At 42.7% G+C, this 19953-nt stretch overlaps 2 protein-coding genes across 7 annotated transcripts in view; both read right to left on the bottom strand.

Annotated features, from left to right (window-relative positions):
- Positions 1-48: 48 nt before the first annotated feature.
- LOC111976380 (immunoglobulin superfamily member 21-like) lies at positions 49-14149 on the bottom strand. 2 transcript variants are annotated; one of them, XM_024005174.2, is made up of 10 exons: positions 13786-14149; positions 6315-6427; positions 5414-5535; positions 5108-5226; positions 4338-4453; positions 3702-4218; positions 2240-2340; positions 1645-1837; positions 1525-1563; positions 49-1415 (listed from the first exon to the last, which is right to left on the bottom strand). In XM_024005174.2, the coding sequence occupies exons 1-10, from the start codon at positions 13838-13840 to the stop codon at positions 1336-1338; spliced, it is 1455 nt and encodes a 484-aa protein (XP_023860942.1). In that variant the 5' UTR covers positions 13841-14149; the 3' UTR covers positions 49-1335. The 2 variants fall into 2 exon arrangements, with proteins under 2 accessions (XP_023860942.1, XP_023860943.1); XM_024005175.2 differs by lacking the exons at positions 5108-5226; positions 5414-5535; positions 6315-6427; positions 13786-14149 and adding an exon at positions 4663-4938.
- A 2337-nt stretch (positions 14150-16486) lies between these two features.
- The window catches only part of LOC111976787 (rho guanine nucleotide exchange factor 10-like protein), a 31145-nt gene continuing 27678 nt past the window's right edge, over positions 16487-19953 (bottom strand). For all 5 annotated transcript variants that reach the window (XM_024005912.2, XM_024005914.2, XM_024005913.2 and 2 more), the window contains 5 exons: positions 19441-19598; positions 19005-19147; positions 18585-18756; positions 18147-18272; positions 16487-17947 (listed from right to left, as the gene is read on the bottom strand). In XM_024005912.2, the coding sequence (XP_023861680.1) occupies positions 17376-17947; positions 18147-18272; positions 18585-18756; positions 19005-19147; positions 19441-19598 (1171 nt within the window). In that variant the 3' untranslated portion in view covers positions 16487-17375. The remainder of the gene's footprint in view (positions 17948-18146; positions 18273-18584; positions 18757-19004; positions 19148-19440; positions 19599-19953) is intronic.

Here is a 19953-nt window from a genome sequence, read left to right as displayed (position 1 = left end):
TGCTAAAGTAGCAGCTACTCTTCCTGTGGTCCACACAAAACATGAAACTTGATAATACAGAACATTTATAGAACATAACAGCTCAAAGACAGAACTACACAAATGAAAAACATCACACATAGCTTACATATCAGTACATACACACAAAATATCTAGGTCAAATAGCAGAGAGACATTGTGCCATGAAGTGTTGCTTTATCTGTTGTTTTTTTTTTACCAGGTTTTCTGTTCACTTGAGCCATCTGAGATAGGAGTTCCCTGCAATCATGGCTCTATTTAATACTGTACGTTTTCTTGAATTTGTTTGGAGACTGTGAAAAGAGCCCTGGTGGCATTTATGGTGGGGTAACTGTGTGTAAGTTTACTGTGCAAACAATTTTGAATTTCCAACACATTGTCTCTTATAAAAAGAAGAAGTGATGCAGTCAGTCTCTCCTCTACTTTTAGCAAAGAGAGACTGGCATGCATAGTATTGATATTAACCCTCTGATTACAGTGAAGAGTAAGACATGCCGCTCTGATCTGGGCCAGCTGCAGTTTTTCTAGGTCCTTCTTTGCAGCACCTGACCATATGACTGGGCAATAATCAACATAATATAAAAATAAAGCCTGCAGGCCTTGCTTTGTGGAGTGTGGTGTCAAAAAAGCAAAGCATCTCTTCATCACAGACAGACCTCTCCCCATCTTTCCAACCATTGAATCAATGTCACGTTGGCTCCGTGACTAAGATTTCTCATTGGTAAAAGAAACTGGGCTGTGCATTAAAGTAGGGCCAGTAGGCCTACCACAGACCATACATTTTCCTTAAAGAATTGCAAGTATTTYAGCCAATGGCCTAAAATATACAGCTCTTTACCTACTTCAATTATTATTTTTCCGACCAAACATTTATTTCATTCAAGGTCTGGCTGACCAAGATATTTCAAAAACATGTCACATTGTATGCGTTCTGACTTCAAATAAGTGGAAGATGGGAAAAAGCATCTAATGCGGGCCAGCCCACACCAACTTGGTTAAAAAGACCTCTAACACATTGGGGTCTACCATAAAACATAGCCACTGTGATAGTTGATCATAGGATGTTGACAAGACAAAAAGGGAAGATGCAGTTAGACAGGCAGAATGACAACAAACGCTAAGAGAGTTAGAATGCATGTAGTTGTTATCTTTCATATTTCTGACAATGTTTTTATTTTCATAAGCTGCTTTTATGAAAAGTGAACAGTGCTTCTTCAGGTCCAGTGGCTGGAACTCCAGAAGATGGGGAAGTGAGTGACGAGGAAGAGACTGGAGAGATTAGAGTGACTGGAGAAGGTCATGGGTCCATTTTGCTGCTCACGTCATCTCCCATGTCAGGGCTAACATTAGCACCATGGTGGTCAGCCCCAGTCCCTCATTGCAATAGGCTGCATCTACTAATAGAAGGAAATAAGTGTTAGTTACTTCATCTTCAGTAGGATGATATGTCTTACTTTGACCATGTAAAGAATTGAGTTCTCTTTTTTCCATTCTCTCTATGCTTACCAACAAAATGGTGTCTCCCCTTCTTAAGTCTGGGGTTCTCTGTTAAAACAGAGAAAACAAAGTAAGTCATGTGCATGAGGAGAGAGGGTAACCTGACACAGAGAACCCTCACACACTCACCAAACACGATAAGCCGTGTGTATGTGTCTGTGGAGCCCAGAGGGTTCTGGGCAGTGCATCGAAACATGGAGCCGTTGAGCTTGGCCGGTACTCGCTCCAGCACCAGCTCCCTCCCATTATGATCCTCTCTCCCGTCCAGCAGAGGACCTCCCACTCTGGTCCAGGTGAACAATGGCTCGGGGAACACCATGTTCTGGGAAGTGCATGTGGAAAAGCATCTTTTGTAAATAATGTGTGTACAAGATTGACAACATTGCAGTCAGACTGCACAAGATCACTGATATGCAAGACACCTTGACTCCCAAATAAATAGTATGTGATCAAGATGATCAATTGTGCACCTTGCCAGCTTGCATTACTCTTACAAATTCCCTCAAACAAGCGGAATGACTTTCATGCAAATGTACATATGACTTTCATTCAGATGTATCTCCCTGTTGTATTATATAGTTGTAGTGCGACACCAGCTGGAGAAATGTTGTATTTTTGAAGAAGGTTTTCTTTCAATGATGGTGATATGTGGTTGTCTTTCCTACAGTTGAATGTACTTACTGGTATGAATAATATAAGAATAAAGCATTTATTTTGTACTCACCCCAGTGGATGAGATCTGGAGGCCCTGAACTGTAATGCGGACAGTGTCTCCTACTTTAGCCTTACCAGGCGTCATGGACAGTTTGGGGCCCCTGGGAGCAGCTAAAGGGAAACAAATTTAAAAAACAATGAATGTTACTTATTTTCAATCTTTTAGTTTTTTAACAAAACACTATTTTTCCTTATGTCTCAAATTATTTCTAAAGGAATAAATTAAGCATCTATATTCTCTGTATACTATGCAAAAAGCTCTCAGCCTTAGAATCCTTTTTTATTTGAGCATGCCTGCTAAACCATGGCTGACTGGGGATAACCGTTTTTGATGATGATAAGTCTCCACTATATCTAGTAATCCACTCAAACTAACTGATATGAGGTTTGACGTGTATTCATCATGAACTGATGCCGGTGGCTGTGCTGCAAACAGACCATGCGTGTGTAGGTGTGTGTGCTTATGGAATGACATATGTAACTCTGCAGAAAATGGCTAATCTACTGTCAGATTTCTCGAGCATTTCTAAGCAGAACTAATGGATCCTCTGAACAAAATACTCCATTAAGGAGCATCCTCATTAAGTGAGTCACTGCCTCTAAATAGTTGCTGGCTGCTGCTGGATCCTGAGCTAAAGCATAGTGATCAGGTTCTCTGTACTGTATTTTCCTGTTGTTGGCTGACGCTTAAGGCTGGGAAGTGCCTGTTTTCTGCCATTACTGAATGCATTAGCTCTAAGTAGGATTGTATATACACTGAGCACACCAAACATTAGGTACACCTTCCTAATATTGAGTTGCACTCCACCTTTTTGCCATCAGAACAGCCTCAATTTGTCGGGGCATGGACTCTACAAGGTGTCGAAAGCGTTCAACAGGGATGCTGGCCCATGTTGACTCCAATGTTTCCCACAGTTGTGTCAAGTTGGCTGGATGTCTTTTGGGTGGTGGACCATTCTTGACACACACAAGAAACTGTTGAGCGTGAAAAAAACAGTAGCGTTGCAGTTGTTGACACAAACCGGTGCACCTGGCACCTACTACCATACTCTGTTCAAAGGCACTTAAATAGAAGTCTTGCCCATTCACCCTCTGAATGGCACACATACACAATCCATGTCTCAATTTTCTCAAGGCTTAACAATCCTTCCTTAACCTGTCTCCTTCCCTTCATCAACACTTCATAATGTTTTGTATACTCAGTGTTATTCCCCAAATTACGAGCTTTCAGACACCATGTTCATTTTCCGTTAATTCAGGAAAAATACCTCAAGTGAATTTGAACTATTATTTTAACAAGTTATTATTTTAGAATGTTCTCTCCCCTTGCATCCCTAGCTCTGATAGGTTTTAATACAGACATGGACTCCTTGGGTATCCAGTATTTGGGTGGCATTAAAAAGTGAGTTTATGTCCTCATGGAGGAGATATTTGCTATCCAGCTGATTGTCATGGTCTAATTTGGTACTCACACAGAGTGACCTCAGCCTGCATGGGCATGGACAGCGCTGGGTGCTTGACCTCGCAGCTGTACAGGGCGTCGTTGTCCAGCTGGGGGTTGAGGCTCCAGGTGAGCATGGCTCTGACCTCCATGGTGCCGTCTCTGGACGCCTGCCGCCGGTGCTGGAAGTAGTAGAGCGGGTCAGTGCTCTGCATCCAGCGAGGGAACTCCCGGCTTACCACTGTCTCTGGGATCACCTCCGTGGTGGTGGGGCTGGGCTCAGACCCCTCCAGACTTCCTGGCTCCCCCCCGGCCCCTACCATCTTCCCCATCCCTCCGTTCCCAGGGGTGTCACGGTCCAGACGGGGTGGCTTCCCCTGGTCAAGCAGGGAGAGGGACTTCTTCAGCTTGGTGTCATCCAGGTCTCTACTGATCAGGGGCCTAGAGATCCGTAGCCCTGCCTGGCCCCTGCCCTGGGATTTGCCCCCGCCACCCTCCATAATAGAGGGGACCACCTCGATCAGCTCGCCGTCACGCTTGAAGTACACCTGAAAGGATAAAGACATAGTATGAGCCCGTAACAACCAATCACACCCATCATTTCAAAAGTGTTTTTACTTCAAAACATATTTTAGTATGAGTACTGTTTGCATGTGGGCAAACTCACCATAGGGGCTGGCTTTCCTCCCATGACGATGCAGACTAGAGTGAAGTTCTGGGTGTCATAGCGACTGAAGGGGACCGGGCAGTCTACTGCCACTACAGAAATGGACTTAGGAGGAACTATGGAGGAAAATTGCATATAAACCTGTGACTCAAAACGAGAAATCCATCTACAAATAGGCACATCTATTATTTTCAGAAGGGCTACATATAAAACTAACTGAAACATGAAACAAACATGTCTGTACTGTACTTGAGGGCATAACGTTAGTCTCGTAGACCTGGTATACAAGATGTTAGTCTGGTATACAAGATGGACTCTTGGTAACCTTGATCAGGGGGAGGGGATTCCAGGGTGTCAGACAGACAACTCTCCAACAAATCACAAGGTAGACATGCCAGAACGTCGCAATTCGAAACCAAAGTTTGAAGGCAAAATCTTTGCAGTGGTTTTAGTGAAGTTAGTTGATGCAAACTAGCCACTTGCGAAATGCACTCATTCAAAATAACCTCCGTGATCTCCATCTTGCTAGCTACTATTTTGTATTGTATTCATGCAGATCAGGCAGTGGCGTCGTCCCTGTATGCCAAACTGACGTTCTATTACGTACAGTGTTAAACCGGAACATTGTGGGAGGCAACACGGATTTATATAAAATACTATCAGAAAGTAGTCTCCTGTGCATTTCCCACATCTCAACAGTAGGGGGAGGCAGAGGTGATTAAAATACCACATGATCATATTATTATAGCGTTAATTCTCTTGAATCTTACCCATGACAGTGAGCACGATGCTGCCAGAGGCTAAGACCACCCTGTCTCTAGAGGCCTTGTCGTAGATCCCCACGTGGCACTCATACGGCCCATCATCATCCATCTGGACCTCAGGGAGCCTGGCAGTAGAGCAACAAACCCCACGAAGATAATATCCATATAGGTTAGGAGTTTTCCAGGTACTCAAAGCATTGAATAAGATATGATAAAATAAGATAAGCTCAAATAAAATAAGCCTACACTTGCGAGTGAAAACACTGACCAATGTTCTCTTTCTTGAGGCTGCCGCCTACAGTTCAAGCTTACCGGACAGTTGATTGGTAGACCAAGTCTTCTCGTCTGCGGAAGTCCTCCATATGGGAGAAGTTGGTGTTGGTCATGGCATCGTAGGTGAAGATCTTCTGCTTGGCACTGCCACCCTCTGTCACCTAGAAAGTGAAGGAATACCTCATATTACACACCCTGGACATGTATCCAAGTACATGTAACACAAGTTTCTTCACAAAACACAATCTTGGTATTTGGTATTTTATTAGGATCCCCATTAGCTGTTGCGAAAGCAACATCTACTCTTCCTGGGGTACACACAGAACATAAAACATGATAAAATAGAGAACATCAATAAACAAGAACAGCTCAAGGACAGAACTACATACATTTAAAAACGGCACACATAGCGTACATATCAATGCATACACACAAAACATCTAAGTCAAATAGTGGAGAGGCGTTGTGCCTGAGATTAATATGTTTTTTTAATCGATGCACACAGTTATTATTTTCCAATTCATGAAGGCTAGAGAGCTTTGAAGCCTCTTCTTTTGCCACTTTAATGAGTTTAGTTAGTTGTTACTAGGTATTCATTTTATTTTGGAGGAGCTGGGAGCTCAGGGTGAAACAAACTGTCCGTGTGGACTACATTACGTATCGCTACATACGTTCATAGTTTAAGGAGCTTATCAAACCTAGTAGCACTTCAGAAGCCATTAGATATAGTACAGTTATGTACTGTATATAATGCACTCTCTCTTTGCATCAAAAGCTTTGATGCGTTTGTCAGCGTTTTAATTGAAGTGTCAATGGAAAATGTCAGAGAACAAAGCTGACCTAATCAAAAGCTTCTCATAGAGGTAAACACAAGATACAGTATGTGCTGTTGCAAACAAYCATACGGTTCATACAGGGACATCAAGGCCACCCTACTCACCCGAAACCACACAATCTCTCGCAGGTTGCCATCTGTCATGAAATTGCACTTGAGCGTTACCGTGTCTCCAATGACAACGAGAGGGAGAGGCTCAAGAGTGACAGTTAAATAGCCTGTGGGTCAAAGAAAGAAGTAAAATATGTTACACACATTTCCACGCACTTTTATCTCTACAACATACAGTCCCTTCTATGAAACCCATAACATAGTCCAGCACAAAACTTGCTAAAGGCATTCATTAGACATAAAGTTGTTCTATTTTATTTTATGATTCTTAAAGACCCTCTTGTGTTTGTGTTACTATAGTTCTCAAATGACCATACCACCCTGTCTCTGGAGCATTGGAAATGAAACCTTATAGGCTAGCTGTAATTACATGGATTGTTAATAGTGCATAATCAAGGCTAAATGGCCAAAATTTCATCTGTTTTTCGCAGGGTATTACAGCTTGGGATAGGAATATTGTGTGCACACATTTCCTCCTTTTACTTTCATGATCATTAAGGACTTGTTCATTCATTAACTGTGGTGCTGTAATAGTAGGTGTCCATATCTATGTAAAGGTAGGGTGGCAATGGCAGCACAAGTGCATGTTTATGTTGCGCTATTTCTCCCATTATCGTGGTCTTAGTGTGTGCTAAGTGCTGTGGCTCTGGCAGGGTAAAAAGTAAAGTATGGTCAATTAAAAACCAACCTGTTTCCTAAACAAGCCAAAGACATGATATAGTGCTGAGAAGCACAGATCTCTATCTCTAACCTGGAGAGGCAGAGAAAACCTAGTAGCGACCTCATTCTCTCTGAGAATTAATGCACTGTAATGATATGTTTTCAATCATAATAATTAGGTGGTTGCTTATATTTGTCCTATTTCCCATGTAGAAGTGTGTATTATGTGCATGTGTGAGTTGGAAACTCCCCATGAGACACCCGTAGAGAGTGGGGTCATGGCCAGGGTCTGCCATTTTCAGCAGTGACCCTGGAGGAATTAGGGTTACATTCCTTGTTCTTGGGCACATTAATAGATTTTTCAGCTTGGTGATTCGAACTAGCCACCTTTTGGTTTACTGGCCTAACGCTCTAACTGCTAGGTTATCTGCTGCACTTTCATCAGCGCATTCTGTGGCAGAAAGAATCTCACCTAGCTTTACAGTAAGTAAATATCGTCAGTGTTATAGTGTTGTATGGGTCATTCCACAAAATGAGTCCCTTCTGCACCAATATTGGATTTTAAAAGCCTGTTATATTAAATAAAGTGCCATTTCATATAGACCATATGGAAAATTCAATAAATCAGCATTTTGACATGTCCCTCTGTGGACTCTCTGTGACTTCTATGAAGATTTAACCCACTTAACCCCAACATTTCTCCAAGTTTTCACCATCATTGTAAAGCCCAAGTTATTTTGTTGCTTTGACAACATAATTTCTGARGATTATTATTTATTTATTGTGATTAGTGATTCATTTTAAGCTAAAAATACAACATGTCCCTTATTTTAAGGTCCACCCTGTTACGTGAACTGAACTCTCGTTTTATAATGGTAAAACTATTCCTTTTTAAATACATTTTTATTAGATTTTTTTTTTTGTTGCCCTTTTTCTCCTCAATTTCGTGATTACGATCTTGTAACTGCAACTCCCCAACGGACTCGGGAGAGGCGAAGGTCAAGTCATGCGTCCTCCGAAACATGACCAGCCAAGCCACGCCTCTTAACACCCGCCCACTTAACCCGGAAGCCAGCTGCAACAATGTGTCGGAGGAAACACTGTTCAACTGACAACCGAAGTTAGCCTGCAGGCGCCCGGCCCTCCACAAGGAGTCGCTAGAGCGCAATGAGCCAAGTAATGCGCCCCCGGCCAAACCCTCCCCTAACCCGGATGGCGCTGGGCCAATTGTGCGCCACCCTATGGGATTTCCAGTCACGGCCGATCACAGGCTGTAGTGACACCGCAACACTGCGATGCAGTGCTTTAGACCRCTGCGCCACTCGGGAGGCCTTAAATACATTTTCCTAAAGAGACATTGAACCTCTAATAGTCAAATCAGGTTCTACTCTTTTTGACAATTTTCTGGTGTTTTGTGGTGGAAACTGAGTGGGTCGAGCATAACACGCCAACCCTGTTACCCATAGGTAGACAGGATAGAAATATTTTAACAATTATAACATTTTTGTGAAGCTTGCATTCAATTGCCCCTCCCGGTTGTACACAACAAGCTTCCATTCCTCCTGTCACAAGGGGATTTATGGCTTATTTAAGGTTAAATTGTCAACCCTGTTACAGTCAACTCTGTTACTTTATTTGGCACTTTATTAGGCACTTACTATAGTCCTTTTTGTTATTTAACCTCTTTATATAGTAAAACATGTTTTTTATTAAGTTAAACATGTGCTCATCATGACAGAATGTTAAATTAGGTTAAATAAACCCAAAAGGACTAATTTCGCTGAACGACCTATATAATAACACCAGGGTGTACATAGTACAGATTAAATCTGTAGGATCAGGTATCCACGATGATCCTTGACTTTTTGGCATGTTGAGTGTGATGGTGTGATGGCCCAGGACTGATCCCAGAGCACTTAAAGAGACATGCAGGGCAGCAGGGCAGCTGGTAAAGAGTGTAACCTCCTGTTTCATACTGCTACTCCAGTATAGAATCCCCACCCCTCCTCCCACCTTGGCCTCTACACCCTGACATCAAGGTGGATTATTTTTCCTCATGTTTTTCCCACTAATCCCCCATCTTTTCATTGACAGACCCAGAAGGAGAGAACTGGAGGGAGCTTCATACTCACAAACATTTGAAAAATAAATTAATAAATGGCAGCTTTTTGGAGCAAAGAGAGCTGCCATTCAACCATGTAAGCGTGAGCCCTGTAGGTGAAGGCAAAAATACTTGACTCAGRTGTTTTTATGATGTCAGTTGACATTTCTTAAAGGGGCCCTTCCACTAAGAATATACAATCCCAATCAGGGTCGTATTTATAAGGGTTTCTTATAGGACAAGGTAGTCCGTCCCTATTTCAGTCCGTTTTCTTCTGTTTGGTGACTATCGAACATAACCTAACTATTGAGGCTGTCAGCTACATCCTCCTCATCAGTTACTGTTGGTGAGGTTAGGTCTTGAGGGCCCGAATCTGACCAGAGTTTAGCTTGCGTAAATGGAAAGTAATTACGTTTTTATGCCTATTCTGACCTTGAACTTAAGCATGAGAATAGCATGCAATTCAACCGCTATTCCTTTGGGGTGGAGATCAAATAAATGAAGGTGTGACGGAGGTGTGTCTTGGTAACCTTGATCAGGGGGAGGGGATTCTGAACTTGACTTAATTTCCGAATAATTCCACCACCTTTATGTGCGAGGAAACCATGAATAATGTCTAGAGAACCTACCGGTTACAAGTGGGAAAAGCATCTAGGCCTACTTGTTTTTTTCAGATAGAAATTATACCATTCTCCATGCACTGTACTTTACAACTTGAAAAGAGCTATTGATAAGAGCTAGGTAAATTAGTAATCCGTTTGGATAAGGGAATTGTAAATATAAATTGCATATGTTTTAGATATATTTTTACCTTACAATCGCTGGAGACAAATGTGAAACCAGTCATATGGCAGCAAACTGAAGCATATCAACATATCAACTTTCCCACAGTAAAGTTTATGAAATACTGTGCYATTATGCAGAATTTAAATTGTACGGCCATTTAACTTGCAGTTTCTCTGTTTTCTATTTCTGTTTTCTATTGTTAAATATTAGCCTCTATCAGTATCGATTTAAAGGGATGGCTTAAGATAAATGTACTGAAAACCCTATTGAATGAAAACTCAACAAGAAAATCGTGGGAGGGCTTTCAAGTGGGAGGGCTTTCAGGTAACCAGCCACACCTGCAGAGCAGTACACGACTGAATTAGGTAACGCCTCGATTCCACCGACAGTGTCATTGTGTTTTGGTACATCAGAAGTACATTCATTTCCAATGGAATGCTAAGTTTGCAGCAGAGACAGTTGCCGTGCGTTCTATGTGGTGCATACGTTGGATTTATCAAAKGTRTGCATCAAATTGTATGCGTAGACAGCTTGAAAGAAATGGTAGCTGAAAATGAATGTTTAACTTTTGTTGCACACATATCCAGATGATGCTGCATACCATTTTGCGCAATGACACTGTAGGTGTGAGTATGAATACCAAATACTTACCAAATACTGAGAAGTGCGTAGGAAAGGTATGCGTAGGAATGGCGTAAATTCTTATGTCAGAATTGGCCCCTGAATGCATCACCATTGTCTTACGCAGTGAACAAAAGACAGCGATAGTCCCTACTCACCCAACTAGAGCCCAGACTCACTATATTACCACCAGGAAATATAAATGAATGCTCCAGCATCAGAGTTAATGATGAATGGTTTAAGTACAGTAGTTTTTGAACTTACAGTTGAAGTCGGAAGTTTACATACACCTTAGCCAAATACATTTAAACTCAGTTTTTCACAATTCCTGACATGTAATCCTAGTAAACATTCCCTGTTTTATGTCAGTTAGGATCACCACTTTATTTTAAGAATGTGAAATGTCAGAATAATAGTAGAGAGAATKATTTATTTCAGCTTTTATTTCTTTCATCACATTCCCAGTGGGTCAGAAGTTTACATACACTCAATTAGTATTTGGTAGCATTGCCTTTAAATTGTTTAACTCGGGTCAAACGTTTCGGGTAGCCTTCCACAAGCTTCCCACAATAAGTTGGGTGAATTTTGGCGCATTCCTCCTGACAGAGCTGGTGTAACTGAGTCAGGTTTGTAGGCCTCCTTGCTTGCACAGGCTTTTTCAGTTCAGCCCACAAATTTTCTATCAGATTGAGGTCAGGGCTTTGTGATGGCCGCTCCAATACCGTGACTTTGTTGTCCTTAAGCCACAACTTTGGAAGTATGCAACTTTTGCCACAACTTTGGAAGTATGCTTGGGATCATTGTCCATTTGGAAGACCCATTTGCGACCAAGCTTTAACTTCCTGACTGATGTCCTGAGATATTGCTTCAATATATTCACATAATTTTCTTTCCTCATGATGTCATCTATTTTGTGAAGTGCACAAGTCCCTCCTGCAGCAAAGCACCCCCACAACATGATGCTGCCACCCCAGTGCTTCACGGTTGGGATGGTGTTCTTCGGCTTGCAAGGCTCCCCCTTTTTACTCCAAACATAACGATGGTCATTATGACCAAACAGTTCTATTTTTGTTTCATCAGACCAGAGGACATTTCTCCAAAAAGTACGATATTTGWCCCCATGTGCAGTTGCAAACTGTAGTCTGGCTTTTTTATGGCGGTTTTTGAGCAGTGGCTTCTTCCTTGCTGAGTGGCCTTTCAGGTTTTGTCGATATAGGACTCATTTTACTATGGCTATAGATACTTTTGTACCTGTTTCCTTCAGCATCTTCACAAGGGCCTTTGCTGTTGTTCTGGGATGGATTTGCACTTTTCGCACCAAAGTACGTTAATCTCATAACGCGTCTCCTTCCTGAGCGGTATGACGGCTGCGTGGTCCCATGGTGTTTATACTTGCATACTATTGTTTGTACAGATGAACGTGGTACCTTCAGGCATTTGGAAATTGCTCCCAAGGATGAACCAGACTTGTGGAGGTCTACAATTTATTTTCTGAGGTCTTGGCTGATTTCCCCATGATGTCAAGCAAAGAGGCACTGAGTTTGAAGGTAGGCCTTGAAATACATCCACAGTTACACCTCCAATTGACTCAAATTATGGCAATTAGCCTATTAGAAGCTYCTAAAGCCATGACATCATTTTCTGGACTTAGTGTATGTAAACTTCTGACCCACTGGAATTGTGATACAGTGAATTATAAGTGAAATAATCTGTTTGTAAACAATTGTTGGAAAAATTACTTGTGTCATGCACAAAGTAGATGTCCTAACCGACTTGCCAAAACTATAGTTTGTTAACAAGAAATTTGTGGAGTGGTTGAAAAACGAGTTTTAATGACTCCAACGTAAGTGTATGTAAACTTCTGACTTCAACTGTATGTATTGTATATAGTTTTTTTGTGGTGTGGGTTTCATGTAAGCCCTTGGGCTTCAAACCTCACCTGCACATCGTTTTTGTATTTGTTTTAATCTGTATTGTTGTATATCACTTGTTTTCTTTGGTGCAAATAAATGTAACTAAATTAAACAGTAGAAGACCCACTGCAAATACCCAGGGTGCACGTCATCTCATGTTAGTGCTCTACAATGAACAACAAGCTTCTCAGGCTCGCTCCGTCTTCTGAGCAGACACCATGACAGACAGCTGTCATCTACTGTATCTAACAGAGGACATTGTAGGCCTTCAATACAGTACACCCAGTCCAATTCTATCGAATTATCCGGTGATCAGAGAAATAAACACTGGCACTGTTGTGAGACTTGATTCTTCTCACTCAAGGCCTAAGCATATGCTTGAAGCCTGCAAGCATTGACTCTGCGAAGGAGGAGGTGGTGAATGAAGCACTGACAGAAAGCTAGCAAGGAGATTACTTTCTCTCTCTCTCTCTCTCTCTCCCACTCACAGACCAACTTGATCTCATGAGTCGCTGGGTGGGGGTGGAGTGCCATTCGTCTGGCAAGCGAGACTACAGAGCCAGACTCAGATCCAGAGACACACAGATCCAGGCAGACACACGTGCACACACACACACATGTGACTGAGCAACTTCAATAGGAACTGCATTCACTGAAATCACAATTATGCTCTCCCTCCCCTCAATTTCTATAGCATCTATTATTGCCATATGATGAGATTTAAATGCTATACTTACATGTGATCACAGATCGTGATTGCAAATCATGTTACTAATATTAGATGCTTGAAATAATGCATATCCGCAATGTTTTGTTGGCTTGCATTCTGTCAGGTCCTAGAGCCTTGGGACAGTGGCATTTAATCATTTTAGAGTACAGATTACCTGTAAAATGGGTCAGCCAAATAGCCTTTATCCCTCAGATAATCAATCAAAAACTGGATTTGGTAACAAGGATTGTGACATCATAGCCTCACTAGCATTAGACAACTTTTAGCCTATTTAAGTAAAACATGCATTCAACGAGTGTACTCAATGTACAGTCTACAGAAATTGCTGTATGATACAGTGCATCTCCTCATGGACAAACTAATCATTTTGGATGGCTGTCAATACCTTGGAACTGTTTACAAGTCAATCTAGGCTAATGTAATGAGTTTCAAACATGTAAGACAGGTAAGAAAATAACCTTTGCAGCCTATAATCATTGCAATGTAATTTCACTCTGCATGCTTTAGAGCTATAGCCTAACACAGATGTATGTCAAATGTGAAATATATAGGTTAGTAAAAATGGTCTACAGCATGGAGCTTTAGACATTAAATCAAAACTTTTTAGCTAATGACAACAAAATGCTCCATGTAGTACAAAAAACGGAGACATACCAACAGCTAAATCCAAAACATATACGAGGATACACAGAGAAAAAGCACAAGTCATCTTCCCCGTTCGTGTGGTCAAATTGACACTCCATCTGTTTTCAGGCGATAAATCGTTGATAAAGTGCCATCCACAATGCCCGCAGCACGGGGTCTGGTCTGCATTCGGAACGATTCATTCTGCACCGAAACGCAGAGCTACTTTTCAGTTTCTGTCAAGCGACCAGTGAGAAAATAAATCCTCATTCCGATATTGCTTCCAGAATAGTGTGAGGATTAAAAACTGCAACAGATTTGATTTGAATGAAGTCTCATCAGCTCTTTCGCTCTCTCTCTCAACACACGCTTACGCGTGCGTGCACACACACCTTGGTGCTTCCCCCCCTCTCACACACCGATATACGGTACCATTCAAAAGTTTGGACACACCTACTCATTCCATTGTAGAATAATAGTGAAGACATTAAAACTATGAAATAACACATATGGAATCATGTAGTAACACAAAAAGTGTTATAAAATATATTTTGATTTGTTTATTTGAGATTCTTCAAAGTAGCCGCCCTTTGCCTTTGCACAGCTTTGCACACTCTCGGCATTCTCTCAACCAGCTTCATGAGGTAGTCATCTGGAATACATTTTAATTTCAAACAGGTGTGCCTTGTTAAAAGTTAATTTGTGGAATTTTTTTAATTCTTAATGTGTTTGAGCCTATCAGTTGTGTTGTGACAAGGTAGGGGTGTTATACAGAAGATAGCCCTATTTGGTAAAAGTCCCTATTATGGCAAGAACAGCTCAAATAAGCAAAGAGAAACAACAGACCATCATTACTTTAAGACATGAAGGTCAGTCAATCTGGAATATTTCTAGAACTTTGAACGTTTCTTCAAGTGCAGTCGCAAAAATCATCAAAAACCATTGCTATGATGAAACTGGCTCTCATGAGGACCGCCACAGGAAAGGAAGATCCAGAGGTACCTCAAGATCCAGAGGTACCTCAATGCTTCAGTGTGTTCAATTAACAGGCACATCTCAACGTCAACTGTTAAGAGGAGACTGCGTGAATCAGGCCTTCATGGTACAATTGCTGCAAAGAAAGCACTACTAAAGGACACCTTTAAGAAGAGACCTGCTTGGGCCAAGAAACACGAGCAATGGACATCAGACCGGTGTAAATCCGGACCGGTGTAAATCCGGTGTAAAGTCCAAATGTGAGATTTTTGGTTCCAACCGCATTTCTTTGTGAGACGCAGAGTAGGTGAAAGGATGATTTCTGCATGTGTGGTTCCCACAGTGAAGCAAGGAGGAGGAGGTGTGATGGTGTGGGGGTGCTGGTGACACTGTCAGTGATTTATTTATAATTCAAGGCACACTTAACCAGCATGGCTACCACAGCATTCTGAAGTGATACACCGTCCCATCTGGTTTGCGCTTAGTGGGGCTATCATTTGTTTTTCAACAATGTCCCAACACACCTCCAGGCTGTGTAAGGGCTATTTGACCAAGAAGGAGAGTGATGGAGTGCTGCATCAGATGACCTGGCCTCCACAATCACCCGACCTCAACCCAATAGAGATAGTTTGGGATGAGTTGGACCACAGAGTGAAGACAGACAATAAGTGCTCAGCATATGTGGGAACTCCTTCAAGACTGTTGGAAAAGCATTCCAGGTGAAGCTGGTTGAGCGAATGCCAAGCGTGTGCAAAGCTGTTATCAAGGCAAAGGGTGGCTACTTTGAAGAATCTAAAATATATTTTGATTTGTTTAACACTTTTTTGGTTCCTACATGATTCCATATGTGTTATTTCATAGTTTTGAAGTCTTCACTATTATGCTACAATGTAGAAAATAGTAAAAATAAAAAGACAAACCCTTGAATGAGTAGGTGTGTCCAAACTTTTGACTGGTACTGTATATATACACTGAGTGTACAAAACATTAAGGACACCTTCTTAACATTGAGTTGCACCCCCCCACCCATACCCCTCCCCAATTTATCAGGACTCTACAAGGTGTCGAAAGCGTTCCACAGGTTAGCTGGCCCATGTTGACTCCAATGCTTCCAACAGTTGTGTCATGTTGGCTGGATGTCATTTGGGTGGTGGACCATTCTTGATATACACAAGAAACTGTTGAGGATGAAAAACCCAGTAATGTTGCAGTTCTTGACACAAACCAGTGCGCCTGGCACCTACTACCATACTCTGTTCAAAGGCACTTAAATATTTTGGGTTGTCCATTCACCCTCTGAATGGCACACATACACAATCCATGTCTCAAGTCTTCAAAATCTCCTCTCCATCTACACGGATTGACGCCACTTGTTAAATCCACGTCAATAACAATAAGGGATCATAGCTTTCACCTGGTCAGTCTATTCCATGGAAAGAGCAAGTGTCCTTAATGTTTTGTACTCTGTGTATTTTTTTAATGCATTTTAGGATACATGTGAAATATAAAAACATTGGCCAAATGTATTTTGTATGCATTTTGACATTTATTTAAATGCTTGACATACATTTGTTTGTAAAAAACTTTTCACATGTATTTTTTGACACACACACACACACACACACACACACACACACACACACACACACACACACCATGTCCCCCTCTGTGTCCAAGATAATAATAGTCTGTTAGCTTGTATCTCAACTGCCTCCCCAAAGGCATTCACTGAGTTGGCAAAAATCAGCAAAAGAGCTTGTATCAGACCATGATCTCTTTATTCAAATAACAACGTGACACAGTGTAAACACACTGTCCAAAATAAGTACCTGTCAAGCATAAAGTAGCTGAGACATTCTTTCCCTTGGTGCTTTTTCTTCTTCTTCACATCTTCTGGTTTATTGAAATGGAAAACAGGATATTAGACAACATTCTCACAGAAAGACAGGACAAGATGTTATTACACAGTATGTTGATCATCAAGTTGATTTTAGAGAAATGTTATATGTAGATTTCTCTTTTCCCCCAAAAGCGGGATACCTGTAAGTGTACTGTATCTCTACTTTACATTAAGTTAACTGGTAACACTTTACATGAACGTACCCTTTAAGGGGGGGTGTAAAGAGTATAGAAGTACTTTATAAACATGCTCCCATACACCCTAACATTAACATTAGCTGTCATGTTCTGTGTTAGCAACACACTTGATACACTGGCAATAGGAGTCAATTAGAGTGACAACAAGAAAATCTAACATTCGTAACTGTCACTTTTCAATCACTTGTCAATTATACTTCCTTCAAGAACGTGCAAAATGCAAAATCATGTTGAGTGAACCTCCTCAAATTCCATTTGACGAGACCCCCTGGTCTAGATCTGCCAGACTGAAGAAGCATCTGCTGGGAGGAGCGTGTGTGAGGGCCTGAAACATGCTCACAGTTTGCAGCACACCACTACTCCCTCAGACTCCATCCAGAAATCCAACCACCAAGGTGGTAGAGGAATGTACCATACTGTATAGCCCTTCATGACAGTCTAGTCATCCTGAATATATATTGTTTAATAGTCTCTTCTTCATAGAGCACGCAATACATCAGGCGAGTGGGAGGAGCCAGCTCTCGTCTCATCCAATCAGCCTTGTATCCTCATGGGCTCACTGTTAGTGGGAGTTGCCAAACCATGAGCGTACTTTCATCTGGGTCCCCATTGGCTGCTATAGTCTCCTCCCCAAGTCGACGGAACCCCCTGCCTCCGGAGAAGACGGCAGCAGAGGTCACCTTGTCCTTCCCGCGCCCCTCCCTGGCCGGGGGCTGCCCCCGCACCCATACCTCAGGGTCCTCGCTCAGCTCGTAGATAGAGCCGTCCTCAGGGCTGTGCTCCGGGGTCTCCGGTGGGGCGTCACATGGGCTCTGGTCGGGTTCGGCTGTCAGCAGCTTGCCGGGCAGCTGGGTGGTTGAGCGGAGGCGATACTGAAGCAGCATTCCCTTGGCCTTGGTGGGCTCTCCCTGGGGGGAGGAGCAGTCAGGTTGCGAGAGTGACTCCTGGGACAATTCATTCCTCCGCTCCCCACCCTCTCCTCCTCCCGCTCCCCTATTGGCCTGGTCGGCAGTCTCGCAAACAGAATCCCGTTTGAGCATGTCTGGGGACAGGGTGCTGGAGGTGACCACAAGGAAATCCACAGGGCCACAGTGAGCGTTTAGAGACGTCATCCCTTTACCTATGGGACAAATAGCACACAAGGCCTCGGTTAGAAAACACACAACTTGATTGGTGGGTTGGTTGGTTGATTGATTGGTTTTATTAGACAATTATAATACATAATACAGCCAGTCACACCAATGCAATGGGAGTAACCGGATGCCACCTGATGCCAGTTTTCATGTGAAAACGTCTGTTGTGTCTGTACTAAGCCTGACCTGTTATTTTGGGGATACCCTCCAGTTTGGGCACGGGCAGGGTGACGATGATGCCCTGGGCAGTGCCCACCCACAGCAGCCCCTGGCAAATGAGTAGGCTGGTGACCCGGACGCTGCCCTGCTGCCCTGGAAGAGAGACACAACCACCATTCTGTCACTTCCTCCTGTTTATGTCAACGTTACTGTTGCCCTCGTCCACATTTATGATCCATCCCTAGCCTCTATGCCAGCCTCTTGTGTATATCTGAAATAATTGAATAGATTATCACCAGGGGTTAAATTACACCTAGCCTTACATAGGGCAATGTGGAGCTAATACCAGTTTGCTCATACCTGTATCCAATCCTTTTAGACCTACACAAGTGTCTAGGGACTGGTTTTGAATCATGTAAGTGAAACAAGTGGTCGGTAACCTGTGACCTTCTACACTGTACTTGCCTGGGCTGAGGAAGGTGGAGCGTGTGGAGATGTTGATCTCCTGCAGGTGCTCCAGTGTCTCCGTGTGGAACAGGCGGATGGATGAGCCCTCGGAGAAGGCCATCCACACCCCTCCCCCCGCTCGCACCATGTGACTCACACTGACCGCGGGCTCCGGGTGCGCGTCAAAACTCTTTAAGAGGGGGAGAGAGAGAGGGGGGGAAGAGTGAATGAATGAGTGAGTGAGTGAGAAAGAGGTGTTATGATCAAGCGAGAGAGGAGAGAGGTTGTCAATTCACGTGTCCTTTCCTTACTAGCTACAGTATCATATTACACCTATCCAATCCTTTTCAGGTCATATAGTCGCTCTGTCCCTCTTCTCTTCCTCTTTCCTTCAGCTCTATGTAAATGAGGGTGTATAGAAGGGTGTGTTTTGCCGACCTGTGTGTGGAGGCTGGAGCCCTGGATGACGGTGACGTGGTTGGCACAGCTGGCCCACACAGCATTCTCTAGGGTTAGGAGGGTGAGGATGGGGCCACTGCCCACAGTCACCAGCCTGCACGACTCAGGGTCCCACAGCCCCTCTGGAAAAAATAGAAAATGGTCAGTGTTAATGATGGTTACTCATTTATCCATCACATTGACTGAACCAGGTAGATTATTGAGAACACCATAGAGAAACATTCTATACTGTAGATCAATTTAAGTCTATGAGATCACTGTCCAGGAGGGTGTAGTGGTACAACAGCAGACTGAGGCAGACCTATAGACGTATAGTATGTTCATCTTAATGTTGTCTTGTAACTTGTAATGGAATACCTTGATTATACAAGGACATGGCAGGATACAATATTATACAGTTGGTTTGCGGTCTCACCTCCACTCTTCCGAGCGTAAACAGACACTTTTCCATTCCCCAGCCCAGCGAACAGGAAGGAGGCAGAGTGTTTTAGGCACAGAACTGGACAACTGTCTGGGTTGGAGAAGGTCAGCAGGCACTGGGTCGAAGTGTCCACGGTACCGTACACATGAATGCTGGAAAATGGAGTTCATGAGAAATAGGGTGACCTTTTACTAGGTATATGACAATGACAATAACATGAGCCAACTTTAATTCTTCTGATAGAGTTGTGTGTGGCCACTTGGGCTGATACGTTCCGGTTTCTACTAACATTGCTATGGACAATACAAAAGTCACAATGAACTGAATGGTAAATGTCAAGTCTGGCACTTTTTTCTGATTTGTTGGTTCCTTGGAGAATAGTGGATAACCAAATCCAAAAGGTGCAGCACGAACAATTCAGCCATGTTCAATAAACACATGGGTGTCAGCATATTGTGTAAACTCATTCTGCAGTGTTTGTTTGTACTACAGTACACACGATGACTC

The sequence above is a fragment of the Salvelinus sp. IW2-2015 genome, linkage group LG17 (genome assembly GCF_002910315.2).
Source record: "Salvelinus sp. IW2-2015 linkage group LG17, ASM291031v2, whole genome shotgun sequence".
Taxonomy (NCBI): Eukaryota; Metazoa; Chordata; class Actinopteri; order Salmoniformes; family Salmonidae; genus Salvelinus; species Salvelinus sp. IW2-2015.
Note: the sequence above shows the minus strand (reverse complement) of the source record. Positions and strands in the feature narration are given on the sequence as shown.